Source organism: Procambarus clarkii, chromosome 76 (assembly GCF_040958095.1).
Source record: "Procambarus clarkii isolate CNS0578487 chromosome 76, FALCON_Pclarkii_2.0, whole genome shotgun sequence".
In the NCBI taxonomy this organism is placed as follows: Eukaryota; Metazoa; Arthropoda; class Malacostraca; order Decapoda; family Cambaridae; genus Procambarus; species Procambarus clarkii.
Window position 1 is genome coordinate 7,848,700 of NC_091225.1, and position 17,510 is coordinate 7,866,209.

The following is a 17,510-nucleotide window of genomic DNA, read 5'->3' on the forward strand; positions in this document are numbered from 1 at the left end:
ATTTTTAGTTTATATATGTAATCTCTAATCAAAGACTTCCTCCATAAAACTTTTTATCAGCTTTAAATGGAACGTTCTGTGTTTCCTTGTGGTGATCCATATGGAGACAATGAGTCATATAACATGGCTGAAGATATGATGTGCAAATCACACATCAGAATATTAAGAAACTTCGACGTTTCGGTCCATCCTGGACCATTATCAAGTCATTATCACAACTTGTTAATCGCCCAGGACGGATCGAAACGTCGCTTTTTTCTTCATTTCCTGATATGTGATTTTTGTATAATTTCCTATTATGTTTGCCTCGGCATTGCTTAACAGATAATATTGGGTTTCATTCATAGCTCTAAGTGCCACATTGATAATTGTTAAAATAATAACTAAAAGGCTGCACTGTCTCTCAGGCTCTCCAACGGCCCACATCTAGTGGTTGTCAGTGAAACGTATCCTACACACGAACCTATGATGGTTGACGACCCCAAGACGCCAGGAAAAAAGTTCTTCAATTCTTCAGTGCCATGGCGAAGGTTCTTGAACTTTTAGCTGACACAACAAATTTTACGTGAGTTTGCCTTTTTTCTGGAAAGGGAGACTATATTCACTTCATATTTACCGAAGAACTTTTATAATAATTTTGCTTAGGTATTATATCGAGGAGATAATTGAAATAAATGTCTTTGAAGGGGAAGAAAGCTAATTTTGTTGCATAAAAAAAAAGAGATATAATATGATATCAGTTGTTCAGTTAACAGGAAATTCTAGGATGTCAAGAGAGAGGGTTCATCGCAGATACAACAGAACTATGTGCGTACAAAGTGACCAAACGTGTGTGAGTTTGTACTATCAACCATTCAGAACACCCCAAGAGAGGTGCAAGCAATAGTGGAAACTGATGCCAAGTGAATATGACGTTAACAAGTACTGAAGTACAAGACAGTCTATTAAGTAACATAGCAGACTGTTGTTTGTTTTTGATTCAGCTACTCGAAACAAAAGTTCTGAGTAGCATAGGCTATGGTGAGCCAATAGTGGACTATTTAGAGCAGAAATGTTGTGCTAGGGAGAACACTGATAATATTTCAGATTATCTTAAAGGACTGCAGCATTTTACCACAGCCCATGAGTTAAAAATATGAAGACTATTGTGATAATTACCCGGCTTGTTATTCTCTCACATTCAATTGTTGGCGTCACATAGAGGGTTGTGTGACAATATACGTTAGTGAGAAATGCTTTGGTGTATCAATTATGTTGTCATATGAGGGTTTGGAGACTATAGAGAGGATTTGGCCTCATAATACATATCAAAAGAATATCAATTCTAAAAAAAAATGTTAAGAAAAGTCTAAGTAAAACATAAAAAATTGAAGTGTAATTTTAAAATTATCTTTGCAATTAAATTTTGTAGTAACACGAAGACATAAAAAAAGTATGTAGATTATAGAAAAATTACTTAAATGAATCCTGATAATTTTATTTTATTTTGAGGACATAAATAAATAATTGTACAGTTGATTAATGCAGCACCACACCAGGCATCCAACCTGCACCTCCAAGCATCCAACCTGCACCACCAGGCATCTAACCTGCACCACCTGGCATCCAACCTGCACCTCCAAGCATCCAACCTGCACCAACAGGCATCCAACCTGCACCACCTGGCATCCAACCTGCACCTCCAAGCATCCAACCTGCACCACCAGGCATCCAACCTGTACCACCAGGCATCTAACCTGCACACACCTGGCATCCAATCTGAACCACCAGGCATCCAACCTGCACCACCAGGCATCCAACCTGCACCACAGGCATCCAACCTGCACCACCAGGCATCCAACCTGCACCTCCAAGCATCCAATCTGTACCACCAGGCATCTAACCTTCACCTCCAAGCATCCAACCTGCACTACCTGTCATCCAACCTGCACCACCAGGCATCCAACCTGCACCACCTGGCATCCAATGTGAACCAACAGGCATCCAACCTGCACCACCAGGCATCCAACCTGCACCACCAGGCATCCAACCCTGCACCACCTGGCATCCAACCTGCACCACCTGGCATCCAACCTGCACCACCAGGCATCCAACCTGCACCACCTGGCATCCAATGTGAACCAACAGGCATCCAACCTGCACCACCAGGCATCCAACCTGCACCACCTGGCATCCAACCTGCACTACCTGGCATCCAACCTGCACCACCAGGCATCCAACCTGCACCACCTGGCATCCAACCTGCACCACCTGGTATCTAACCTGCACCACCAGGCATCCAACCTGCACCACCTGGCATCCAATGTGAAACCAACAGGCATCCAACTGCACCACCAGGCATCCAACCTGCACCACCTGGCATCCAACCTGCACTACCTGGCATCCAACCTGCACCACCAGGCATCCAACCTGCACTACCTGGCATCCAACCTGCACCACCTGGCATCCAACCTGCACCACCAGGCATCCAACCTGCACCACCTGGCATCCCAATGTGAACCAACAGGCATCCAACCTGCACCACCAGGCATCCAACCTGTACCACCAGTCATCCAACCTGTACCACCAATCATCCAACCTGTACCACCAGGCATCCAACCTGCACCACCTGGCATCCAATGTGAACCACCAGGCATCCAACCTGCACCACCAGGCATCCAACCTGTACCACCAGGCATCCAACCTGTACCACCAATCATCCAACCTGTACCACCAGGCATCCAACCTGCACCACCAGGCATCCAACCTGTACCACCAGGCATCCAACCTGTACCACCAGGCATCCAACCTGCACCACCAGGCATCCAACCTGCACCACCTGGCATCCAATGTGAACCACCAGGCATCCAACCTGTACCACCAGGCATCCAACCTGCACCACCTGGCATCCAATGTGAACCACCAGGCATCCAACCTGTACCACCAGGCATCCAACCTGCACCACAGGGCATCCAACCTGCACCACCAGGCATCCAACCTGCACCACCAGGCATCCAACCTGCACCACCTGGCATCCAACCTGCACCACCAGGCATCCAACCTGTACCACCAGGCATCCAACCTGTACCACCAGGCATCCAACCTGCACCACCAGGCATCCAACCTGTACCCACCAGGCATCCAACCTGTACCACCAGGCATCCAACCGCACAACCTGGCAATCCAATGTGAACCACCAGGCATCCAACCTGCACCACCAGGCATTCAACCTGTACCACCAGGCATCCAACCTGCACCACCAGGCATCCAACCTGCACCACCAGGCATCCAACCTGCACCACCAGGCATCCAACCTGCACCACCAGGCATCCAACCTGCACCACCAGGCATCCAACCTGCACCACCTGGCATCCAACCTGCACCACCAGGCATCCAACCTGCACCACCTGGCATCCAACCTGTACCACCAGGCATCCAACCTGCACCACCAGGCATCCAACCTGCACCACCAGGCATCCAACCTGCACCACCTGGCATCCAACCTGCACCACCAGGCATCCAACCTGTACCACCAGTCATCCAACCTGTACCACCAGTCATCCAACCTGTACCACCAGGCATCCAACCTGTACCACAGTCATCCAACCTGTACCACCAGACATCCAACCTGTACCACCAGTCATCCAACCTGTACCACCAGTCATCCAACCTGTACCACCAGTCATCCAACCTGTACCACCAGGCATCCAACCTGTCCTTTCGAATAGAACATCGCATTTTGATGTATAAATCACATTACTCCATAAAACTGATGTGCTCATAATTAGTGGCACGAACAAAATTTACGTTATGTCCGTTTTCTATTCATGGGTCCTCGGTTAGGTTAGGTTCGAGCAATTTAGTACATCTTTTAACTGACGTCGTGAACACTCGAGAGGACGGGCTTAGGCAGTAATGGTCCTATTCCTTGTCATACTCACAACCCCTAAGAATGTATTTGCTGCGAGATTCGTTACTTCGTCCACTGTTCCCACAAAAAGGTAGACACAGTTATCATCATAAATGATATCGAATAACCATGACTATTCGCTTTTTGTAGTCCTGGAGTAGTGTTGGTGTGAGATAAGAGAAAGTGATGTGATTCCTACGGAAGTTAGATACGTACTGACTGATGGCTTCCCAAGTTTTTCTGAGCAAGACCACCCCACCCAAGGAAGGGAAGAGAAGGGGAAGGGAAGGGAAGGGAAGGGTTGGGAAGGGTTGGGAAGGGTTGGGAAGGGTTGGGAAGGGAAGGGAAGGGAAGGGAAGGGAAGGGAAGGGAAGGGAAGGGAAGGGAAGGGAATGGAAGGGAAGGGAAGGGAAGGGAAGGAAAGGGAAGGAAAGGAAAGGAAAGGAAAGGAAAGGAAAGGAAAGGGAAGGAAAGGAAAGGAAAGGAAAGGAAAGGAAAGGAAAGGAAAGGAAAGGAAAGGAAAGGAAAGGAAAGGAAAGGAAAGGAAAGGAAAGGAAAGGAAAGGAAAGGAAGGGAAGGGAAGGGAAGGGAAGGGAAGGAAGGGAAGGGAAGGGAAGGGAAAGGGAAGGAAAGGAAAAGAAGGGAAGGGAAGGGAAGGGAAGGGAAGCGTAGGGAAGGGAAGGGAAGGGAAGGGTAGGGAACTATCAAGAGAAAGCGCTAAGCTATGACGACTATATAGCATTTGGAAGGGGTCAGGATAAGGATTTGGATGAGACAAGGGGGGGGGGTAGGAATTGTGCCCAATCACTTGGAGCCCAACCCCAGGAGACTTCTTATGGATGCAGGCATGACCAGACGACTGAGGATTGTTTATCTGAAGTTGAACTGGAATGGTGTCCTTCACCACATAGACCACAAAAGTGCTCACGGTAGTATCAACTTATATATTTTTATTTATTTATTTCCAATTTAGTGAAGTTTTTAATTTAACATGTTATACCCTTCTCTTAGTTTATATAACACTCTTATATGTTATATATTATTCCCCACAGTTACTTATATATGTATCACGCTTGAGAAAATTGTGAATTAATATGAGAGCAGGTGTCCTGGAAGTGATATTTTGGTCATTGCTGCCTTATACTCACCTAGGTGTGTATGAGAGGGTTGAGCTTCGGCTCTTGTTCCGCCTAGCAACTGTCAATATATGGTGCACAGGTTCCTGAACTTACTGAGCTCTATCATATCTACATTTTATACTGTGTATTGAATCAGGCTCCAAAATCTCTTCCTAATGTATTCCATTTATTAACTAGTCTAACACTGAAAATTCTTTCTAATGTCTCTGCCGCTCATTTGGGTACTCGGTTTCCACCTGTGTTCCCCTGTGCGAGTACCATTTGTGTTAAATAATCTGTCCTTATCTACCCTGTCAATTTCCCCTGATCATTTTGCATGTAGTGATCATGACTCCCCCAAACTTCGCTGTCATCCAACGACGTAAGGTGCAATGAACGCAGCCTTTACTCATAACTCATGCCTCTTTGATTTGGGACTAGTCTAGTGGCATACATTAGAACCTTCGCAGCTCGATCTTATGCTTGACAAGATATGGGCTCCATTCTAGAGCCGCATACTTCAGGATTGGTCTTCCATGTGTGGTATACAAGGTTCTAAATGATTCCTTTATACAAGTTTCACACAAGTTTCTAAAGACACTTCTGATGTTAGCCAGCCTCGTATACGCGTTGACGATATTCTTATGTGTGTGTGCTTCAGAAGACAGATTTGGCGTAATATCAACTCCTAGCTCTTTCTCTCTGCTAGTTTCATGGAGGACTTCATCTTCCATTCCGTATCCTGTGTCTGACCACCTGTTCCGTCCACCTATGTTTCATTCCCTTATATCTAGTTGTGTTGAACTTTATTAGACATTTATTAGATCACTCCTTCAGTTTCTCTAAGGTCATCTTGGAAAACTCTTGCTTTCTTCCTCGGTTTTAATCATCCTCATTGTTTTTGCCTCATCTGCAAACATTGAGAGGAACGAGTCTATTTCTTCTGGGAGAACATATATAAAAACAATATAGATCCAAAGACTGAATCGTCTGGGAATCCACTGATGACGTCGCGCCACTATGAGACCTAACCTCTCACAGTAACTCGCTATTTCCTGTTGCTAATTTACTCCATTATCTAATGGAGTATCTTAACCTTTGTTATGATCCCAGGTAGCTGAAAAACGAGTCTCACCTTTGAGAATTATTCTATTAGGCCTGACCTGACTAGACGGTCAAGGAAATATAAAGGAGAAGATACATATGTAAAATAATTTGTTGATTTGATAGAAAATTTCAGAATGTGGGTAGTGAATAAGAAAATAAGTAAATGACTTGATATAAGATGTGGAGAGTTTGCTGGAGGTGTTGAAAGGAATTGGAATCATCAGGGGGGAAGAACCAAGCCATTACGACTATATAACACTTGGAAGGGGGTCAGGATAAGGATTGGGGATGGGACGAGGCGAAGTTAAGGATTTCTTCAGCTCAAGTGAGCTTGAGCTCACTTGAGCTGAAGAAATTGTGAGGGGAGGGCGTGGTCTGTTTGAGCCCCTGTTAGAGAGGAACCCCTTTTTTATATACCTTCAAGAAGAAGGAAGTGGACAGACGTCTCGAATGAGGAATAAGTTAGGAGGCGTGTCATCCCTAGTTAGGAACTGCACAAGGTGGTGAAGGGGCAGTTAAAGCAGTTGTATGGGTAGCCTGAGGCGCCCTGAGTGTCGCCGCCCCATCCAAGAGCGCCCTGCTGGAGACCCTTTTGTGGTAAGCAATTTTAACCAGTTTACAGTTATTGCCTATAATTGATCGTATTCCCAGCGATCGTAGCGAATGTTTATTGATACATTAGGCATATTTTATTGGGGCAGAAGGCCTAAAATAAGAGAGTAAAGATGGAGGAACGTCCTGGAGGGCGGAGCGACATCCGACCACTCCTACTGCTGGAGGGCAACTGAGGGGCCAGCCACCAGCTGCCTCGAGGGCCGATGGGCCGGGCGGAAGATGGACCAGCCCAAACGGGGAAGTCCACACTCACAGCATGTAGAGAGTAGAGAGATGTTGGGTGTAAACATATTGTGTAGTTCATTTCGTTTACGTGTTTATAGGGAAACATTTTTATTGGCGAGTCAATGGGTTGCAGGTTTGTCTGGGGAAGGAATTGCTGAGAACTTCTAAGCCAGCTGAGTGAAAGTAGTTGATGAGACTCCAAGGTTGTGGAAGGTACTGAGCTCTGTGGAAGAGCAGCTATACAGTGAGGAGCAGAACCTCAAGCTGTGAGAAGAGAAGTGGAATGGACCACCAACAACAACATCATAAAACCTTAAACTCCTACTTGCGTCTCCAGCTTTTGCACTAGTCTCCTGTGGAGTTCTGTGCTAAAACTTTCTTGCAATCCAAAAATATACAGTCGCCCGCCATTCTCTTTCTTGTCTGATTTTTGTCGACTGATCATAGAATTCAAGATCTGACACAGGCACGATTTGTCATCCCTGAACCGATGCTGATGATGTGTTACAAAGTTCTTTCGCTCCAGATGTTCTACTAGTTTTTGTGCGCGATCTTCTCCATCACTTTGCACAGTATGCATGTTAGGGACACTGGCCTGTGATTTAGTGCCTCCTGTCAGTCACGCTTGTGCATTGGGGCTACTTTAGCCGTTTTCCATTGTCTGTCACTCGGAGTAGAGGAGGCCAGGCTGTGTGAGCTGTTAATGTCACCAAGCCATATAAACTTTGCTCGAACTCACATAATGGATCCAGTATTGGGAACTTTTAGGTTTATGGGTGTAATACATACTTTTAGGTGTATGTGTAATAACACAATTACACATGTGAATTACCTACATCATTTAAAGGAACATGTGGAGTAGGTGTGACATGAAAGTATGTAAACTCACTAATGGTGAACTTATGACTCCCGCTTTATTACGCTCATGTATAACAGAGATAAATAAATTACTAATGATGAGGAGACCGATGACAGTAACAAGTTAACAATGCTAACGATAATTTGAAAAAAATGCAAATTATGACATCAGTAAGTTTATAATATTAGTGGTAGTTTAAATAATAATGATAGCCTAGAAGTTATAGTAATAATAGCATGATATCAGCCCTTCTTGATAACATTCAGATAATGTGACTTTTACTCACGACATTGTCTTGAGTAAATATATAGACATCTATAATATTTGTTAATGTAATGTATCAAAATAAATGGCGGTATTAGGTTAAAATATATTTCTTAATGGGGTATATTACATTAAAAAATATTATAGATGCTGAATTTGTTTAAATATATCAGAAATTAGTAATATAAAATATAAAATAATCTCGAATATATTTCTAATAGGTATACGCATGTGAGACCTCCGGATGGTATATGGGGATCCCAGCAGAATGATGGGTCCTGGTCGGGTATGGTGGGAATGGTGAGCAGGCAGGTAAGTTGATGGGTATAGGGATCCCATTCGATGGATGGGTTCATGTAGATAATTGAATAGATAATTAATGTCATAAATCATGATTAGCCTTGAAATATTGTGTGTCCATTTTTTTTGGATATGGTGAACCGGGAAGTAAGTTGATGGGTTTAATGGGCATATAAATACCAGCAAAAGATGGGTCTTGGAGTACCATTACAAGTATGATGATCATAGACGCAAGTTTATGGGGATCCCAGAAGTACATGAATCCTGATCGATATTGTGAACAGGTATACTTGTTGATTAACTCTGGAGCACCCAACAGAATTAGACCATTGACTATTGTCGTGCGGATGGTGAGATCAGACTTATGTTCATGGGTTATGGGGAACGAATTGATGACTGGGTCCTGATGCAGTTTGGTGAGAATTGGGGAAATTTGTTTGTATATTGGGTCCAAACAAAAGAATGGTTCCTATTGTATTATGGAGGGTATGGAAAACAGGTTGTTGGGTATGCCAGCATAATAACGAGTCTTTATTCTGAAAATTTGGTATGGTTAGCAAGGAGGTGCATTAATGGGTTACTAGGATCACTGCAATGGATGGTTATGCTTATCCCAGCAGAATGGATCTGGTCTAGTAATATGGCATGGAAAGTCTGTGGATCATGGGGATCCGAGCTGAAGGATAGGTTCTGAGCCTAGTTGGAAATTCCAAACATCTAAAAGTGTCAAGAGTGACCACAGTAGTACCATAGTAGAAACAGGTAAATTTGTATATGCATAAATTACATTATTAATGGCGTATGTTCGTATATAAAAAGTCGGTGATGAAACTTAACTATGGAACAGAGATATATAACACACATCGTGAAAGTAATATTTTATGTGAACTTCAAATTTGTTTTTATAATAATAGGTGAACAGCTAAATATGTATGTAATGTATACGGAGGTTTGGCCATACCATTGTACAGTCAAAGAAATTTATTCCTTTACCTCTTGGTTTCGTGGAACATGCAAAATGGCACCTCCGAGTTTGTTTGTTGCTTTCACACGTTGCCTGCGCATTTACCATGACTACTTCATCTTCACTTCCAACCATCTCAACACCACTGAAACCTCAAAATTTCCAGTACAGGCTTTACCTTACCACAAGGACCCCTCTATCCACCTTTGGGGGTCGGGTAGGTACGACGGCCTTCGCTACCTCTTCCGCGTGGACGTCCGCCTCCACCACTTCACAGTTTTGTATCTTAATCCCAGCTGACACATTACTAACACCCACCGCACATCGATGTGCAAAGGTCCTCAATCTACGCCACCCATGGCAGTCCCCACAATTAGAGCCACATCCTCATTCGCTTGCACCAGTTGATCCTGTACCGTCACGACATCAGGGGCATCCTGCTCTATCCTGCAAGCAGTAACCACAGTCTGCAATCTCAGGAGGTCAGCCTCCCGGAACACATTCACCCAATCGGCCCATTCAATTTCACAAGCAGCGGCCAGATGACCGGACTGCCATATTTAAAACATGTGTTCAGTTGTCCAGAATATAGAATTTGTAGCCACCTGCCCATCACTGTAACAGGAGAAGAAATATTCCTCCAGAATCATTTTGAACATCTCGTCCCATTAATCAGCACCTTCATATGAATGGTGATTCATTCGAACCTCCCCCACTTGTCCATAACGTGCAAGCACGTTAAAGTCATTAGGTAATTCAAATGGCACATCCCGCACCGCAAAATAAGTGTAGATCAGATTTAACTTCAACTTAAATGCAAAATGTCCACAATTCCTACGGGTATTGTGTACTGGCTCGATGCGGTCGTAGTCTGCTGTCTGCTCTGTGTCAAAGCTGTAGCGTCTTGGGTCGATTAGAACTGTACAGGCCGAGTGCTACATTGTTGACTGTGGAAATTGTACTGTTTTCCATTCTTCACATCGCTTGCTTATATGGTGATTACACCTCAGCTCCCTCCAACAAGATGAGAAGAGTATTACCTGTAATTGGGGAAAGGATTGTAGCATCTGTAATTTAGTGCTAATTAGTTAGTTGGTGGTGCCGTGCAGGGGCACCCTGGCAATGGTGAGGGCCTGCATGATGGGGTTGTCCATCCCTCCTGTAAGGCGGACGCTATTGGTTGGGCTGGAGTTCTCCGGCCTGGTGCACTATCAGGCAGTAGGCGTGGCGCAGTTTGATGTCATGCGTATTGCAGCAGCCAACGTGGGTGGTGTTCAGATCAACTAAAGTCACCAGGTGGTGGTGAAGTTTCATCCCAAGGTTGTCTTCACGGATTTTGTCCGGCGTTATGACGGGCGCCTTTATGTTGCCTGGGAATGCTGGGACAGTGACTGTTTCGGATCACAGTGTTTTGGCAACTTATGTGAATGTGCACGGTGTGCCTTTTGAGTTTCCAGACGACCTTTGTCGTCTTTTTTTTTTGTGGGGGGGGGGGGGGAACTGGGTGTGTCATGCACCTCCAGCTGCATGTGAATTCCTCTGGAAGGCTGAAGAGTGTGCTAAATGAGATCCAGCTCTTACTAAGCAGCTTTAGGCTGATATCCCGTCAATGTTTGGGTTCCCCATCCGGGATTTTTATGCTGGTCAGCCTCGCACTTGTTGTTTTAGTCGCAGTTTGTTGGGACACCTGGCTGCAGTGAGTCGTGCTGGTATGGTGGAGAGAGTGAATCTTTTCCAAGAGGATGATTCCCATCCCCCTCCTCTGAGAGTCCCCGGAGGCTTCTGTGCGTGATGCTGCAAACATGGGTGCTCTAACGGAATGGCTAGCAGCTAGGAGCCCCTCTGCTGCAGCAGGCACTGTTGCGGTTGTGGTGCCGACTTTGTCTGCGGTTTTTCTGCGGACCTCCCTAGTGGCGCTGCAGGCGTCGTGGAGGATGTGTGTGTGTGTGTGGACGTTCCTCCTGCTATGGCTGTACAGGAAGTGGCGATGGTTTCTCCGGTGGTACCAGTGGCCTGTGTCATGGCAGCTTGCTGTCTGGTGTTCTGGGGGTCTCGGCTGCCTGTGTGCATTTGGTCGCCGGGGGGGAAGTTCCTACCTCCAGTCCAGGGGCTATGTTTGGTTCCTGATGTACATGAAGAAGTTCACATCATGCAGCCTGATGTGGTGATTGCTTCGGTTCCTCCGGTGGTCTCCTCGGCTGATGTGGTGCATGTCTTGGGGGACAGTTGCACCTGTTGCAAATTTTTTTATGAAATGATAAAGCTACCCATTTCATTATGTATGAGGTTAATTTTTGTTATTGGAGTTAAAATAACGTACATACATGACCGAACCAAACCAAACCCTACCTAAACCTAACCTAACCTATCTTTATAGGTTAGGTTTGGTCAGGTAGCCGAAAAAGTTAGGTTAGTTAGGTTAGGTAGGATAGTAGTCGAAAAACAAATAATTCATGAAAACTTGGCTTATTAGGCAAAGCGGGCATTGCATAGTAGAACTGAGAAGTGCGTTCATGCTACTAGGTACGACATATATATATATATATATATATATATAATATATATATATATATATATATATATATATATATATGTCGTACCTAGTAGCCAGAAACTCACTTTTTGCCTACTATTCATGGCCCGATTTGCCTAATAAGCCAAGTTTTCCTGAATTATTATATTTTTTCTAATTTTTTTCTTATGAAATGATAAAGCTACCCATTTCATTATGTATGAGATCAATTTTTTTTTATTGGAGTTCAAATTAACGTAGATATATGACCGAACCTAACCAACCCTACCTAACCTAACCTAACCTATCTTTATAGGTTAGGTTTGGTTAGGTAGCCGAAAAAGTTAGGTTAGGTTAGGTTAGGTAGGTTAGGTAGTCGAAAAACAATTAATTCATGAAAACTTGGCTTATTAGGCAAAACGGGCATTGCATAGTAGGCTGAGAAGTGCGTTCTGGCTATTAGGTACGACATATATATATATATTATATATATATATATTTATATATTATATATATATATATATTTATATATATACTATATGTATATACATATATATATATAATAATATATATATATATATATATATATATATATATATATATATATATATGTGTATATATATACATATATATATATATATATATATATATATATTAATATATATATATATATATATATATATATATATATATATATGCAAACAAGCCTGAATGGTCCCCAGGACTATATGCGACTGAAAACTCACACCCCAGAAGTGACTCGAACCCATACTCCCAGGAGCAACGCAACTGGTAACTACAGGGCGCCTTAATCCGCTTGACCATCACGGCCGGACAAAAGGAAGTGATAGCCGAAGCTATTTGAACCACTTCCCCACCGGCAACTCGGATGGTAATCTTGGGCATAGCATTTCACCAAATCACCTAATTCTTTGGGGCACATGTGAGGAACACAAAAGCGAACAAGCCTGAATGGTCCCAGGACTATATGCGACTGAAAACTCACACCCCAGAAGTGACTCGAACCCATACTTCCAGGAGCAACGCAACTGGTAACTACAGGGCGCCTTAATCCGCTTGACCATCACGGCCGGACAAAAGGAAGTGATAGCCGAAGCTATTTGAACCACTTTCCCGCCGGCAACTCGGATGGTAATCTTGGGCATAGCATTTCACCAAATCACCTCATTCTTTGGGGCACACGTGAGGAACACAAATGCGAACAAGCCTGACTGGTCCTCAGGACTATATGCGACTGAAAACTCAAAAACTTTGTATATATATATATATATACTATTATATATATATATATATATATATATATATATAATATATAATATCTATAAGTATATATATATATATATATATATGTCGTACCTAGTAGCCAGAACGCACTTCTCGGCCTACTATTCAAGGCCCGATTTGCCTAATAAGCCAAGTTTTCCTGAATTAATATATTTTCTCTAATTTTTTTCTTATGAAATGATAAAGCTACCCATTTCATTATGTATGAGGTAAATTTTTTTTTATTGGAGTTAAAATTAACGTAGATATATGACCGAACCTAACCAACCCTACCTAACCTAACCTACCTATCTTTATAGGTTAGGTTGGGTTAGGTAGCCGAAAAAGTTAGGTTAGGTTAGGTTAGGTAGGTTAGATTGTCGAAAAAACAATTAATTCATGAAAACTTACCTTATTAGGCAAATCGGGCCTTGCATAGTAGGCTGAGAAGTGAGTTCTGGCTACTAGGTACGACATATATATATATATATATATTTATATATATATATATGTCGTACCTAGTACCCAGAACGCACTTCTCAGCCTACTATGCAAGGCCTGATTTGCCTATAAGTCAAGTTTTCCTGAATTAATATATTTTCTCTAATTTTTATCTTATGAAAATGATAAAGCTACCTATTTCATTATGTATGAGGTAAATTTTTTTTATTATTGGAGTTAAATTAACGTAGATATATGACCGAACCTAACCAACCCTACCTAACTTAACTTAACCTATCTTTATAGGTTAGGTTAGATTGTAGAAAAACAATTAATTCATAAAAACTTGGCTTATTAGGCAAATCGGGCCTTGCATAGTAGGCCGAGTACGACGTTCTGGCTACTAGGTACGACATATATATATATATATATATATATATTATATATATATATATATATATATATATATATATATATAATATGTCGTACCTAGTAGCCAGAACGCACTTGTCAGCCTACTATGCAGGGCCCGATTTGCCTAATAAGCCAAGTTTTCATGAATTAATTGTTTTTTGACTACCTAACCTACCTAACCTAACCTAACCTAACTTTTTCGGCTACCTAACCTAACCTAACCTATAAAGATAGGTTTGGTTAGGTTAGGTAGGGTTGGTTAGGTTCGGTCATATATCTACGTTAATTTTAACTCCAATAAAAAAAAATTGACCTCATACATTATGAAATGGGAAGCCTTATCATTTCATAAGAAAAAAAATAGAGAAAATATATTAATTCAGGAAAACTTGGCTTATTAGGCAAATCGGGCCTTGCATAGTAGGCTGAGAAGTGCGTTCTGGCTACTAGGTACGACATATATATATATATATATATATATATATATATATATATATATATATATATATATATATATATATATATACATATGTATATATAAATATATATATATATATGTATATGTATATATTAGTATATTTTGGTAGCTGTCTTTCCTGTAGACATATATTATTAAATATGACTGAAAAGGTAAGATTAATAATTCTAACACGAATTTTCTCAATCTTTCGTACATTTCTTTTCACTGTTGGAGGTAAATCAAAAATCAATTTTCCAAAATTCATTTTTATTTCTAGTCTGACGCGACACGAGCGCGTTTCGTAAAACTTATTACATTTTCAAAGACTTTAGTTCACAAATACACAACTAAATAGAACTTACGCATCTCCGATTTTATATCTACATTTGAGTGAGGTGGAAGGGGTGATGTGGCATTAACACAAGACAGAACAAAAGGTGACATTAATAGGGTATTAATTTCATCAACACAAGACAGAACAAGAAATGGTATTAATAGGGTATTAATTTCATCAACACAAGACAGAACACGAAACAATGGGTATTGAATAGAAGTGTTTGTAGAAAGCCTATTGGTCCATATTTCTTGATGCTTCTATATTGGAGCGAAGTCTTGAGGTGGGTAGAATATAGTTGTGGTCATTAATTGGCTGTTGATTGCTGGTGTTGACTTCTTGATGTGTAGTGCCTCGCAAACGTCAAGCCGCCTGCTATCGCTGTATCTATCGATGAGTTCTGTGTTGTTTACTAGGATTTCTCTGGCGATGGTTTGGTTGTGGGAAGAGATTATATGTTCCTTAATGGAGCCCTGTTGCTTATGCATCGTTAAACGCCTAGAAAGAGATGTTGTTGTCTTGCCTATATACTGGGTTTTTTGGAGCTTACAGTCCCCAAGAGGGCATTTGAAGGCATAGACGACGTTAGTCTCTTTTAAAGCGTTCTGTTTTGTGTCTGGAGAGTTTCTCATGAGTAGGCTGGCCGTTTTTCTGGTTTTATAGTAAATCGTCAGTTGTATCCTCTGATTTTTGTCTGTAGGGATAACGTTTCTATTAACAATATCTTTCAGGACCCTTTCCTCCGTTTTATGAGCTGTGGAAAAGAAGTTCCTGTAAAATAGTCTAATAGGGGGTATAGGTGTTGTGTTAGTTGTCTCTTCAGAGGTTGCATGGCGTTTCACTTTCCTTCTTATGATGTCTTCGACGAAACCATTGGAGAAGCCGTTGTTGACTAGGACCTGCCTTACCCTACAGAGTTCTTCGTCGACTTGCTTCCATTCTGAGCTGTGGCTGAGAGCACGGTCGACATATGCGTTAACAACACTCCTTTTGTACCTGTCTGGGCAGTCGTTGTTGGCATTTAGGCACATTCCTATGTTCGTTTCCTTAGTGTAGACTGCAGTGTGGAAACCTCCGCTCTTTTCCATGACTGTTACATCTAGAAAGGGCAGCTTCCCATCCTTTTCCATCTCGTAAGTGAAACGCTACACGGAACTCTGCTCAAATGCCTCCTTCAGCTCCTGCAGATGTCTGACATCAGGTACCTGTGTAAAAATGTCGTCAACATACCTGCAGTATATGGCCGGTTTCAAGTTCATGTCGACTAAGGCTTTTTGCTCGATGGTACCCATGTAGAAGTTTGCAAACAGGACACCTAGGGGAGAACCCATGGCGACCCCATCTACTTGCTTATACATGTGCCCATCCAGGCTCAAGAAGGGTGCCTCTTTAGTACAAGCTTGGAGTAGTTTCCTCAGAATATTTTCTGGTATATCAAGAGGAGTACAGGCTGGATCACGATACACTCTGTCGGCTATCATCCCGATTGTATATATTCAATTCACAACTATATTCTACCCACCTCAAGACTCCGCTCCAATATAGAAGCATCAAGAAATATGGACCAATAGGCTTTCTACAAACACTTCTATTCAATACCCATTGTTTCGTGTTCTGTCTTGTGTTGATGAAATTAATACCCTATTAATACCACTTCTTGTTCTGTCTTGTGTTGATGAAATTAATACCCTATTAATGCCACCTTTTGTTCTGTCTTGTGTTAATGCCACATCACCCCTTCCACCTCACTCAAATGTAGATATAAAATCGGAGATGCGTAAGTTCTATTCAGTTGTGTATTTGTGAACTAAAGTCTTTGAAAATGTAATAAGTTTACGAAACGCGCTCGTGTCGCGTCAGACTAGAAATAAAAATGAATTTTGGAGAATTGATTTTTGATTTACCTCCAAAAGTGAAAAGAAATGTACGAAAGATTGAGAAAATTCGTGTTAGAATTATCAATCTTACCTTTTCGGTCATATTTAATAATATATATGTGTGTATATATATATATATATATATATATATATATATATGTATATATATATATATATATATATATATATATATATATATATATATATATATATATATATATATATATATATATATATATATATATATATATATATATATATATATATGGCTGTATTAACTTGAACAGCATGGACATGCAATTTTCATTATATAGTACTCTTTATTAAAACTGTTATGCAAGCAATTAGGATATACAATTTGTGACAAAATATTACAAATAAAATACAATATCCTATCTTTCCTGCGCAGGAGGTGGACATTGGTCTTGGCCCCTTTGCTATCGATGCTCAGTCAGCTGCGGTTGTGGACTTCACGTGGCCAGTGACAATAGAATACATTAGGATCCTAGGAGGTCGAGGTCGGGCGGAGGTGGACCCGTGGGGTTTCCTCTTCCCTCTGGACCCGCTGGTGTGGGCGTCCATCTTGGGGGCGCTACTGGTGCTGCCTCTTGCGGTGTTCCTCATGTCCTCATGCACTTCCATTAAGACTCCGGTCCAATTTATGGACGAGACATTCAACTTTACATCACTAATTCTAAATCAAGGTTGGCAATATTTAAATTTTTGTATTTAACGAAACAAATGTTATTTACAATTACTTGGTATTACTTCTAGAATACTAGGATGTTTTAATAATATTTATCTGGTGACCCTAGGCTGAATTCAGACCCCTCTAATGCTTTTATAT

General features: G+C 41.8%; 1 protein-coding gene across 1 annotated transcript in view; it reads left to right on the plus strand.

The window, feature by feature from the left end:
• Positions 1–413: 413 nt before the first annotated feature.
• The window catches only part of LOC123771528 (glutamate receptor ionotropic, delta-2-like), a 51,199-nt gene continuing 34,102 nt past the window's right edge, over positions 414–17,510 (plus strand). Inside the window, exons 1-3 of the mRNA XM_069313621.1 lie at positions 414–565; positions 8,299–8,389; positions 17,073–17,367. Of these exons, the coding sequence (XP_069169722.1) occupies positions 522–565; positions 8,299–8,389; positions 17,073–17,367 (430 nt within the window). The 5' untranslated portion in view covers positions 414–521. The remainder of the gene's footprint in view (positions 566–8,298; positions 8,390–17,072; positions 17,368–17,510) is intronic.